We start from the raw sequence: 13418 nt of genomic DNA, 5'->3' as shown, positions 1-13418 counted from the left end.
GAGAAATTAGAAATAATAGACCCTATATATCTTTATTAATTAATATAATATGATGTATAGTAATATATAAAATAATTGTGCCTAGAATCTGAAATACTAGCCACAAGGTTCAAGATGGTACATTTTTCATCATGTATCTGTTGTATCACATTACTAGATATCATATATGATATATACTGTATTAATATGATCTGAACTGTGATGCATGTAATGTGCACCATATTGAACTTTATCTACTCTTCAGTTGGTCCCTGTAAGATGTGGATCCATATATTCAGTAAAGAAACAATTTCCCAATAGAGGGAATTAAAGGGCCAGGTCACCCAAATTACAGAGAAAAAAAATATAAACTTATATTCTCACTAACCTGTACTGGTATCTAGCCGTCCAGGTAGTTTTGGTTTTATTTGCCCAGGTACAGTTTAATAAAGGTGAATAGAATTTGTGGTGCTCAAGTGACATTTAGAAAATTCAACAACAGCTTGTATTTCTGGTTTTCTCTCTACCTGTGCAAGAGATATAATGTTTTATTATGTATTGACAAAGGCAAGAGACAATAACACTCCTTGTAATTGTGGAGTGGTTCAAACATACTTCTCTTTAGATGTGAGGAATTACAGGCCATGGTGAAAATGGCAGAACTACATTGGGTCCCAAGTTATTTTTAGAGCTCTTGTTGCCTGGGTTACAGGAGACACAACTCCAGTCAATATACAGCTATGATCCCTCCTGAAGTAAGGATGGTGGAATGAGAGCGGTGGGGGTTAGTTTGCAGTTCGGGTACAAGTAAACTGAGGTAAACTTGGCCTGAAAATCACAGTTCACTTGCTCTGTCTGAAGTTTGTATAGACATATACGAAGGTCTCATGACTCATTTTAACATGTCATCCTCACACAGTGCATGGGGACTCGGTCTGACTGAGTGGTATAAAAAGCTAAAATACACATTGCCTTAAAGCTGCATTAATCAATATTTTTATATTAACAATAGATCAAATGACTACATGTAACGTGACTCATAGTGATGAACCCACAGAGAGTTCCCCTCAGCTCTGCAGCCTGTCAGATCATTATTAGTTCCTCCCTTTGTGTTATTCGGTCCAGTTAAAAGTGTAATCACAACCAGTTGTTTGAATACAACAGCCAGACCCAAATAACAATCAGTCCGAAGTACTGATAACACATACACATACCTGTGTAAATGTTGAAAGTCAAATCCCACTTTTGTGTCAACAATCACTGTCTACTTTTTTTATCTCTTCCCAAATAAATGTAACCGTATGGTGGCACAACACTGAAGATTTACAGTGAAGTAAACTTGCACTTTTGTTTTTGACCACAAGAGACAGTCAGCACACAAAAATGTTATTCTGTAATAAACACTTACTGAAAGGGTGGCAGAACATTATATGGCCCATTTTATCACTGCTTTTCTTTAATGACTCTTGTTATGTCTTTTGCTATACATTTAATGGTGTTTATTTAATGTTTGCAACCTGTGTAAAGCACTTGTAACAGTCTTTTGATTTTAAATATAAAAAAGGAGTTACAGTAATTTGCTATCAATTTAGTGTCTAACGGCCCAGTTTGTACAGATCCAGAGCCAGATGATCCCTCATCTCTGTTCTAATCACTTTGTAAGATGGCTGCCCAGCCTAATGATAGTTTGATATACCACTAATGTAGCGAAATTATGTCATCACATTGGTTAGCGGGCTGTTCATCCTCTTCCCATTTTATCTAGACCAAATATTTACTCAAACACAGACGTGTTCAAATACAGTGACTAATCACACTCTGCTAAGTCATTTGTAGCCGTGCCAATCAGAGGAGTTGGTGTGAAGTTGCTGTGGAGTCTCTGTTGAAAATCTGAAAAGACTGAAACATGTGTTTGAGCTACGAATGTCATGTGGATCCATCTCAGTTATTATTGGACTCCACATAATTGTGTGTTTCTGACCACAAGTTTTTGGGTCTGACTAAGTCCACACTGTTAAAAAGTGCACGTGTGAGATGAGGTTCACAGCGAGTCGTGTGATTATACATTCTCTTCGATGTCAAACAGGAAACTTTGTTGCCCCAAGTTCTTAGGCAAGCAAGTGAAAATGTGAACCTATGTTATGTATCATTCTGTACATTTACATGCACCTAAGTAATCATATTACAGCTTTCTGCAGTAACCTTAATTTTAAAACATCATATAAACCAGAAACACATTTCCTAATATGGGTAACAGAGGTAGATTTCTGTTGGAGAAATCTGCTTCTCTTCACTTTAATGAATGAATCCCTCCTGACCTGAGATGAGAGGGATGTTTCTCCAAAGAAACACTCCACAGAAACCACGAGACATTTTAGAAAACAGTCCTCCCACCACAGGACCTTTAAGATCCTGCAGATATTGTAAGAAGCAAACACTCATTCATGGCTGGCCCACTCAGTGCTCTGGGAAAAAATAAATAATAATAACAAATATTGTGTCACAGCTGTGGAAAAAAACAAATAAAATACAAAAGCAAATGTGCAAAACAACTAAAAGAGTGATGCCAGAGGACCTGAGGCTGTGTTTCGACTCACAGCTGTTAAGCATTCAGAGATTTAGCGAAGCAGTAATCCAAAAGGTAAATAGATCAATAAATTGTGTATTTTTTTGAGAAACTCAACAGAATATGGATTTAAGAATCAGTAGATCTGCCAGTTTCACCCAGATGTCAGATGTAGTTGTTACTGGCTGCAGAGCTGGCAACCCTGTTCTTTAATTTGCTGATTTCTATGTTCTAATGCCCTGCGAGACCCACGGGTGCTGTTAGTGGTCAACTGATGACTCACCAGTCCTCAATAGACATTTCAGCTCTCTGACAATCACCACGACCAGTGTCCACCATAAGGTCATCACCCACACAAACACAAACACACCTGCGCAGAGATTCAAGGTAAATGCTGCACCTTTACTGCTTGTATTTGATCTTCTGTAATTGTGTGTGAAAGTGCACGCTGGAGCTCACACGCGTTCACACTTGTCTGCTCACTCGGCAGATTTAGTCCTTCATTCATCCTTCGCTGGGTCCATCTCTCCGTCCACACTGAGCCAAGCAGATGAATGAAGGTGTCCATGCATTGTTACAATCTGGAAAAGAGTCATTGCTGTAATCCAGCGTGAGCTCAGGTCGACGCATACACAGTTACCTCCAGTACAGCTCAGACACATGGCGTGTTGTCTTTGTCTTCCTACCTTCAAGTCAACTCAGTAATCCTCAAACACACATTCATAGAGAGCATGATAAGGGCGAAAGACAAAATCAGAAAAATATGAAAGTTGGAGTTAAAGGCACCCAGTGGAGTTTTTGACCATTAGTAGCGCTATGGAGCAATATTTTTGTGAGTGGGTCCCTGTTTTGTTTTATCGTACATGCGCACAAGGATACACATGTAGCACGCGAGTGGCACGGTTCACATCCTGTCGTTGGTTTGACGCTATTCCACTCATCCACAGTTGGTGACGGTAACATGCCAAGAAAAGTAGCAATGCGCCAACAAATGCAGTGAAGAAGAAGACTGCTAGCAAACAAACATGGATGTAAACAATGAGAGCAAACCTCGGAAAATGCTTACAGCATAAACGCACATGAGCTGCTCATTATGCACCACAGTCCCTCTAAGTAAGTAAATAACAGTAAAAACAGGTAAATAGATGAAAAATGTTTGCAATGTTGTTCAATTTTGAATGTTAACATTACATGACCCTATATTGAAACACACAATATGTGTTAATGAGTGTGTATGAGACAGTGGTTTGACATATACTCAGTGGCCACTTTATTAGATACACATAGGTATCATATAGGTACAACCTAATGTATTCCAATACAACAGCTCTGCCATAAAGTCTACTTTTATGATGCTTATAATGTTCAGTTTTTGTTGACACTGTCATAGAGGCGTTACTTCAATCATATGTTTTAGAATTGAGATTTCAGTTCAGTTTGGTGGTGTTGTACTGGACTGCAAGGTGTTTCTAATATTCTGCCCCACCTCATGTATGTAAATAGGACAAAACCTCAATATAATGTAGTCAGTACAATAACACCTTTAACTATGACCTCAGTAATAAACATATAATTGGATTTACACATTTCTGACATGTGTCAACAAAAACACAACATTCTAAACTTTGTAAAGGTAGAATTTACAGAAGAGCGGTTGTATTGAATTGCATTAGATTGTACAGGTATACCTAATAAAGTGGCCACTGAGTGTACAGTAATACAGGAATGGTAACAGTACATAGATATAGTGAGACATCTTCTCACCCCTGTCACTGCACCCACGGGTCTCAGGGGGCAGAAGAGTACCGAGTTTGGCCAATTAGGTAGCTGCATGCCACCACACAGTGTAGCCTCCTCTATGGTCAGTAACAAGTACATGTGACTGTTGGATGAAGCTCTGTGGCGGATACATACACTGACTGTCCCAACAACCTACTGGGAAAGATTTCAAACTCCAAACAAGGAATTGTCATTACACCCAGGGAGATTATTTTTGTCACCTGCAGACAAGATCTTGTGAAATACTAAAGGCTAAATAAAAATGACTTGCAGAATTATTAGTATCATAAGAAGAAGAATAAAATTAACTTAATTTCTTGCTTTTTCTTACTTCTTTTCTCTCCTTCACAGGATTAAACACGCCAACATTGTATCTCTGGAAGAGATATTTGAAAGTAAATCACACCTCTACCTTGTCATGCAACTGTGAGTATTCACATGTGTGGGTTTGTGTGATTCGTTTTTGTGTGATGTGTTTTTCAAACTCCGTACTTGTGCTATCTCCCACACACTGCATGTCACATGCCATTAATTGCACTCTGTAACACACTCGCATGTGCATGAACACTCACACACAAGCAAAGACTGTAGTGCACCTACTCATGAACACCAGTGGGGAGTTCGCCCTCACACCTGCAGCCTGTCAGCCTCCCACCCACCTCGACTACTAAAATGTCAGAGAGAGAGAGAGAACGAGAGAAAGGACAGATCAGGATCAGGAGCGCTGCTAACTGAGAGGCTCCAGAAAATATAAATCATTTATGCATTAATCACAGTCAATAGTAAATCAGAGAGATAAAAGACAGAGGCAGAGAGAGGGTGTACTTTTATCAAGGGAGGACTAGTGGAAAATTCTTTTCTTGAGTATTTGTGTTTCTTAGCTGTAGTCATTGTATTCACCGGTAATATATTTGTATTCCCTCATAATTGTTTTTGCATGTGCTTATAAGACGTTTTGTGTTCCCTCTGATTCATGATGCTTTAATGTAACAGCCAGTGCTTCACCACAGTAATAGATCTACTTATTCAGTTTTATTGTTAACTTGGCCTAACAACATCAATGTAAAAATGTCGTTAAAACTAATGTAAAAACTTATAAAGAAATGGTAATGTATCATGCCGGATCTGAAAGCAGCAGGTACAAGGTGACACAGGGGTTTTCCAACTGAGCTATTACAGACAGACGCTCAAGACTATAGAAGCAAATAAGGGTCATTAATATTTTGAGCTTGTGAAATGATGTTCACTAATATTTTTAGCCTGCAAAAGGTACAACACCTTTTGTGTGCTTGTGAAAATGCACGTATCTGAATGTGTGAATTATTTGTGAACATCATTTCACAAGCTCAAAATATTAATGACCCTTATTTGCTTCCAAACAAGACCAGACTCCTACAATTCTGACCTTTAATTTTACATTTCTTGTTTTTGTTCTTCATGCGTGTGTGTTAATAATGAGGCTCAAACAAACTGCTGCAGATTTTCTGTAGACAGAGTGAAGTCTCCATCTAGTGGCGTCTAAGTCTAATATCAAGCAGACATCATCACTGTATGTTTTCATTCACACCACAGTTGAACTCCCACAGTAACATATTTCTGTGTTTCTGTCTTCATGCGTTTGTTTGTTAGATATATATAACTGTAGTACATTTCATAAGGAGTATTACAGCAGTTATTTACAACTTTGACAAAGTCCCTATTTTATATTTCCTTTTTTTAGTTTGTCTTGTTGCTGTCTCGGCTAATCAGTGGGCTCCCTCCATTATTTCCGGAGACTTCAGTCCAGTCTGATTTTGTGGTTTCACAAGCTTCACTTTACTTTAATGAATGTGAATCTCTCCCTCTTTATCCAGAGTGTCTGGCGGGGAACTCTTCGATCGTATCATAGAGAAGGGCTTCTACACAGAGAAAGATGCCAGTAAGCTCATTCAGCAGATTCTAGATGCCGTCAAATACCTTCACGACATGGGCATCGTGCACCGTGACCTCAAGGTCAGTCCGGGGTCAGAGATATGATGGAAAAGTTAGCCTGCTTATGAGTGTCACTGAGTACTGAAAACATGTCTTGGTCCCTCCTCTTCGCAGCCAGAGAATCTGCTGTACTACAGCATGGATGAAGACTCCAAGATCATGATCAGTGACTTTGGTCTGTCTAAAATTGAGGGCTCTGGCAGTGTGATGTCGACAGCATGTGGAACACCTGGATATGTTGGTAAAGACGTCAGATACTGTCTTAAATTAGATAAATCTGCTTCTAATTAATCGGTTTTACAATTAGTACAACTACAAAATTAACAACTTTGATTTTTCCGGTAACGTACTAATAGTGCTGAACCTATTTAGTTGTATCACCTTGTTTTGTTCTTTCAGCCCCTGAAGTGTTGGCTCAGAAACCCTACAGTAAAGCAGTGGACTGCTGGTCTATTGGAGTCATAGCGTATATTCTGTGAGTACGCTTTTTAAGATGAATACATTTATTATATAGAGATATTGTTTGAGTTATTCCTTGTTTTGCATGCTGAATGCTTTTAAAACTTCAGTGATAGTAATTTTACCCTCCTAGTAGAAAAGCTCCTGCATGTCTGTGAGTAAACATGACATGTGTGCTCTCCTGTGTGTCTCAGGCTGTGTGGTTACCCTCCGTTCTATGACGAGAATGATGCCAAACTGTTTGAACAGATCCTGAAGGCAGAATACGAGTTTGATTCTCCTTACTGGGATGATATCTCTGATTCAGGTACCATACATATCAAGCTGTTTTTCTAAAGGCGTGATGTAGATTTTTCATGTGTATATATCTCTTCTGATGTGTTGGTCTATACGTGTTTGATAAGCTCTTTGAAACATTGGTCATTTTTCGAGGTGCATAATCTAGTAAAGGTCACCGTGGAAACACAATGATTAAAGCAGCCAAAACATCCTTTTTGTCAACAACTTCCCTGACCTCAGGTCAGCTTGGAAACTGTCCTGGGTCTGCCCTGTATATTCCTTCTAGTATACATATATACATCAAAAACCTGAGATTCTTAAATGCAGCTTCCAGATAAGAGATCACCTCTTACCTCAGACCTCCCTACCTTTCACCTTGCAGGTGTTGAGCCCACAAGCCAAGGCAATGATCCCATGTTGATTTTTTTCCCTGTTTCCCTGCTCTGGGCAAGGCTATCTCCAACTTTTCAAACTATTTCTGTCAAATGGGAATTAGAGATTTGTTTTCTCTTGTTTACAGCCGTTAGACACTGACTGCACCAATTTTTTGCAACTGGTGACTTTTGTAATATTGACTTTTTTAACCTTTCTTTTTCATTATAGCTAAAGACTTTATAGTCCACCTGATGGAGAAAGACCCCAACATACGTTACACCTGTGAGCAGGCTCTGCAGCACCCCTGGTACTGGTCCTACACTCCTCTATCATGATGCATTCACATCGCAAAGAAGATTTCTGTTGTCTGATTAAAACCGTGATAGTCCTACTTCAGTGATTTGCTTGTTTTAAGTAATCCAGGTTGAGAATGTTATGCAACCCTTGGTGCTTAAATTCTGATTATGACTGTGGCTGTACATGTGACTTCTATCCATTGCACACACACACACACACGCACACACACACACACACACACACACAGACACACTCTTATGTTTTCTTACCCCTCTGTTTGTCAGGATTGCCGGGGATACCGCTCTGGAAAAGAACATCCATGAGTCTGTCAGTGCTCAAATCAAGAAGAATTTTGCTAAGAGCAAGTGGAAGGTAAGTCACGCTGCCAGTTTATCTTGGATGCACTTTGATTTTCTTATATGTATGATTTATGCCATATGGTTTATTTTCCTTTTAGTATATATACAGTTTAACTACAATACAAAGTCTAGTCTTGGTCTAAACTTAAGGAATCACTCCAAAGTACAGCATTTTTTAATTTTAACTTTTGGGAATGGATCTTGTTTGAATTGTTAGAAACTTTTAAGATTTGGGACTGCCACAAATCTTTAGGCCAGTGGTTTCCAATCTGGGGGTCGGGACACATTTGTGTCTTTTCCTCTGCAGCAAGCATTCAATGCCACAGCAGTGGTTCGTCACATGAGGCGTCTCCAGCTGGGCACCAGTCACGAAGGACCCAACCCCACCCTGCCCGGTCCGTGCCGAACTCATCTGCTAATGCCAGAGGAAGACGCGGGTACAGGAGTAATTTGTTTACCTCACACATGCAGTAATGAAGACTGTAAATAAGCAAACATTTAGCCACTGAAGAGGAGAAAATGTGTGGATTGTAGATGTTGTCATTTCTAGTGTAACATATTTACTGCCTTTAATGAAAAACGGCTACAATACTGATAGTATGTACTCTGTCTCTCTCAGAAGCTTGTTGTGATGGAGGGTGCTCCCAGAACGTGGACAGCGGAGCTGACCCTCTGTCCAACTGCACCTACCGCTGCCACCCGACCAGCAGGGTGTGATCCCTGCACCAGCTCCACTTACCTGTCTAATCAATCCCAGTGACTTTCCAATTTGAACCCCCTCAGTGGAACCAGAGGTACCATCCCCCCTTATCTGGTTGGGAATACAGCGTCATTCCAACCTCTCGCCTGCAGGGGGAGCAAGCTTGTCCAGCCTGAGAAGGAAGACATAAAATAGGATGAAAGGAGGAGGAGGGAGATTTGATGATGATGATGCACCAGAGAGGATCACTTTTACAGACTGGGCCAGTAGTTTGGGATGAGTTGAAATGGGGAGAGGATACGAAGGAAGGAGGGGAGGATAACCACCTCCACCAGCATGTCAGGGGGATTGTTTTTGCCGAAGCAGGACAGAGCTTGTTGGACACTGTTTTTACTCATGATTTTTGATTCAACCTGTCTCTTTGTTTTATCGTTTCTTGTTTTATATATTTTTGTGTTGTCTTTTGAACCTCCTACTGTTAGACTTTGGTGCGTAAATCAAGAAACAATATCTGCATGATCAGGAGAGAGTTTCCCCCATGCATGTTTTGTTATCTAGAAATATAAATCTGTTGCAGAAATGCAGCATCTCAATATGATGCAAATGACTGGAGTGTTGTGTGCAACGTTTGTTAAGGTGGAAAGGCATATAGGAGTATTTTGAGATGTTGCCGTATTTGAAATGAAATTGATCTTGTAATTTTACAGATCTGCATTGTATGTCTTTTAAGTCGTGCTTTTAGACAATCAGTAACAGAATAGTTTATGCAATGAAAACTCCATCTATGTAGCCTTTCTTGTGGCGATATAGTGTTTCCATGCAGTGGTTAGGCTTTTTGAGAGGAAAAGGCTTCTCCCTGCTCTTTTTTTAATTTTTATTTTTTTATCCCAAACCTCTTTAACCACTCGAGCACAGGGATATATCTTTGTCTAAGGTGCCTTTAGGATTTACAGTATGATGGGTTCATTTTTGGGTAGCTTCTGAAATGTTTTGTCTCTTTCTGCAGAGTTTTTACAGCACAGATTCTTCCTGCAACTCATATTTTGTATGCATCACATTTTCAGCTTTAAAATGCAGTTCTGTGCTTTTTGTGTCAAAGTTAAATACCGTTATCTCAGAAGGGAGGCCTGTGCACATACTGTAAACTGCCATTATGGTCAAGTGTATGTTGTTATCCACTGAATCTACTCTAAATGGATATAACATCAATTACAATAAACATAACAATATGAAATAGTTAAACCAACAATAATATTGTTAACACCTTTCTGGAGGGCTTCACCAGGAGCCTAATTTATTTATTTAAAAAAATCCTCCAAATAAATGTTTTTCAGAAATATTTTCTTGCATCTTGCCAGCTCCCTCAGTGACACACATTAAATAACTGCATTCATGTATTTCAATACTAATCCTGCAGTACAATTTGTGCAAAAACATGTATTTGCAAACCTGAAAAAGTAGTGATCAGTGTGCTTAGCCATTCTCAAGACTAGGCTGACTTAGTGGGATTGTGTAAATGCAAAAATACCCAAAAGTTAATAAAACTGCAACCAAAATTTGATATGCATCTGTCACCATGTACTGTAATTGTTATTACAATCTTTTTCTTCATACATTCTTCTGCAGGCACATTTCCTCCACATGCAGCCTGTTTAGAAGGAACCTGGATTAAAGAATGTGAATCTGCATCAGTGACTCACTTCATCTTTACTCTACATCCATCAGTGCTTTTTATGTTTGTGTGTGCACACTCTGTATTCATTTTTCATTCATCCGATTCTTTTTTTTAAAACATACATTGACAAACACATAGCGGTGTTTGTTCTTTTATTGGTAAATTGCTGTAAATTGTTCAGAGGAGAATGGTGGCGAGTTACAGATGTAGAGGAGCTTAATGCACATTTGTTCGAATCCTCTGTACTTCATTTTTGGGGCCTGTTACAGTCAGGAAGTGAGGGACTGTCCTGGATGGATCACAGTGAACGTGATACTGACATCTTCCACCGACATGAGCTTCATCCGTCCTCTGATCACTCCGTCATGTCCTCGAAAGGATCACAGTTTATTTTTCAACGTGTCATCCTCCCTCTCTGATACAACAGTACAGACATTTGGTACTGATTCTGTTTGCATGTTATGGCTTGAAATTTGTGATTCCCATGACCAACAATGAATAGTGGTGTACACTACTTGTGATAATGTAACAGTTGCCATGAGATGATTGCTGGTAAAAGCAAAAGCTGTAATAACATTTCAACAGATTAAAGCAAGTTCAGTGTGCTGCTTCACAAAGTATTTTTGAGCTTTATTCTGCATTTCTATTGGGTAGGCGTTGTAGTGTATTTGGACAGTAATGTAACTGGTGACTCCAAACTGTAAAGCGTAGTTAAAAGAGATTTTTAGTGTGCATTGTTTGTACCTCATGAATAAATGTGACAGAGGAGGACCCAAACAAGCACAGGAAAGCTGACGGATGGAGGCCGTCGTCGTCCACAGTCTTGTTAATGTTGGCAGACGGACAGTATCACAGTTAATCTCCTGATAATAAAAACAACTCTTCTAATTTGACATATTGCATCAGCCTGTCACTAAACTCCTGCAGTCTGATTTGGCTCCTGTAATTTGCCTAGTGATGATAATTCATTTTGTATCATTAATATATAAAGGTTTTTTAGAAACTCCAACTCCTTTTCGCTCAGCACGCTCAATCCCAAAGGTACTCAAGTGAAAATGTTTCCCACAAATACTAAAAAAAAAATTCCAGCAAAACCTAGAGGTATATAGTAATAGAATAGTTTGTTATAATTGAGCGCTGTGAGTGAGGATTGAACAAACACAACAAAAAAACTGAATGTTTGTTCTTATTTTGTGGAAAAGGAAAACTTAAGAATTTTTACATTCCAGTGCAATGAAACAAGTGATGAAATACATAACCAAGTAGTATCCCATTACCTCACCACTCAACCACCTTGGTAGGAAAATAGCAGGAGTGATTTTAGAAGCACAGTTAGGGGAAATTAGTGATACTGAACTTGCCCTTAACAGTACTGCAGAGTGTTTAGATCAATTACCACAGCTTTTGCATTAACAATTATCTTAAACATTTTACAGCACATGCATTTCATTAATGGATTTTACAGTGCATCAACCTAAAGGAAGGTTTCTCCTTTGGTCGATCATTATCTGCTTGTAGAGGATGACCAATGTGTGATAAAATTTAATTGCACAAATGAGTATTTGTACCATAAATATGTTGCCTTTTAAGAAATGCTGTTTTCGGCTACGGTACCTTCTGTATACACAGATGCAATGCATCATGGGTTGTTGAAAGTGTGAAAGCCGGTGACTTGTGCTTGGGACAGATTTGTAAGTGAAACATACATTAAAATCCTTGTCTATGCATTATGAATCTGTCTGAGTCAGTTTGTCAAAGAAAAAAAGACACTTTTTAAGCTTATATTTCATGCAACACACACATTTAGCAGTACATGCCATGATCAAAAAAATTTAATCAGTGCTTCTCATTTCTGGAAAACAATGATTTTATGTATTTTTTGCACAAGCAGGAAATAGTGCAACCAGTGCTGCCATAACAGACAGATAGGATGTAATGCCTGTCTTTATGCCTTAATATCTTATTTACTTGTTTTTATTTACAACAAAAAACAACTGACAGACCTTTAGAAAAAACTTTAGGGAATATAAGGGGAAAACGCAGTATCGACAAACAAAGTCCTTTCAGCTTTCAATCTACTGTAAATTATTACTTTTAATTTACTTTTAACAACTTATTACATGTAAATATGTGATTTAGAAGTAGCTTAACCACACCAAACTGTGAACTCCACTAGTCAAAAGCTTTACTGCTACACTGCTAAGGTAGGCTAGCCTTGTTTTTAACATCGTGACTGGATTTTGCTGCTGCTTTATTTATGTGGGATAACAATGAAAGTACCAAGACTTTAGTTCACCAGTATATATATATATATATATATATATATATATATATATATATATATATATATATATATATATATATATACACATACATATATATATATATATATATAACAGGAAACTAACAGCAACATTTTGACTAAATGCGTGTAATTACTGCATTTTGGCTTTGTAGTGCAGAATAGTATCAGGACAGATTTTTTTAAAAGTTACTCTCATTCTTTGTCAGAAAACAGAAACCTGCAAGAAAAGTTAGAATAATAATAACAATAGGAGTGATAACTTTTCTCAATGATGAAATTCTGCAACTGCTGCTCTCATGAAATAGTTTTGTGGCTCGAGAGGTTTGTCATGAATGTTAATTTCATAGTCTGCTACATGAGGCCTCTCTCGTCCTCTCCAAGGAATGCTGGGTAATTGAGGCTTGTGGTTTGGCTGCTGGAGCCTGGAGGAGACTAGAGAGCAGAGCGAGAGCGGGAGGCTGGTGGTTGACCTCATTCAGGAGACAGTAGACAGAGTAAAAATTATGCGGTCAAACCAGGAAGAAGGGACTGATTCAAAATAATGGGAGAGAAATTGCATGGATTACAAGGTAAAGAGTGCTGAAAGATGCAGGCGGTGTTTCAATGTGGAAAAAACAAAGTAAAACATGGCCAGGGGTGAAACTTGGCATCGTGAACAGTACAACTAAATCAAG

General features: G+C 38.7%; 1 protein-coding gene across 6 annotated transcripts in view; it reads left to right on the top strand.

The window, feature by feature from the left end:
- The window catches only part of camk1b (calcium/calmodulin-dependent protein kinase Ib), a 35267-nt gene extending 23098 nt beyond the window's left edge, over nucleotides 1–12169 (top strand). For 2 of the 6 annotated variants that reach the window (XM_044179703.1, XM_044179687.1), the window contains exons 4-12: nucleotides 4676–4750; nucleotides 6178–6316; nucleotides 6410–6536; nucleotides 6695–6770; nucleotides 6949–7061; nucleotides 7637–7715; nucleotides 7990–8077; nucleotides 8372–8501; nucleotides 8684–12169. In XM_044179703.1, the coding sequence (XP_044035638.1) occupies nucleotides 4676–4750; nucleotides 6178–6316; nucleotides 6410–6536; nucleotides 6695–6770; nucleotides 6949–7061; nucleotides 7637–7715; nucleotides 7990–8077; nucleotides 8372–8501; nucleotides 8684–8781 (925 nt within the window). In that variant the 3' untranslated portion in view covers nucleotides 8782–12169. Of the gene's footprint in view, nucleotides 1–63; nucleotides 2933–3492; nucleotides 3659–4675; nucleotides 4751–6177; nucleotides 6317–6409; nucleotides 6537–6694; nucleotides 6771–6948; nucleotides 7062–7636; nucleotides 7716–7989; nucleotides 8078–8371; nucleotides 8502–8683 lie in introns of those variants that run through there. The other 4 variants (XM_044179721.1, XM_044179730.1, XM_044179710.1 and 1 more) reach the window with 4 other exon arrangements.
- Nucleotides 12170–13418: the final 1249 nt, after the last annotated feature.

The sequence above is a fragment of the Siniperca chuatsi genome, linkage group LG2 (genome assembly GCF_020085105.1).
Source record: "Siniperca chuatsi isolate FFG_IHB_CAS linkage group LG2, ASM2008510v1, whole genome shotgun sequence".
Classification (NCBI taxonomy): Eukaryota; Metazoa; Chordata; class Actinopteri; order Centrarchiformes; family Sinipercidae; genus Siniperca; species Siniperca chuatsi.
Note: the sequence above shows the minus strand (reverse complement) of the source record. Positions and strands in the feature narration are given on the sequence as shown.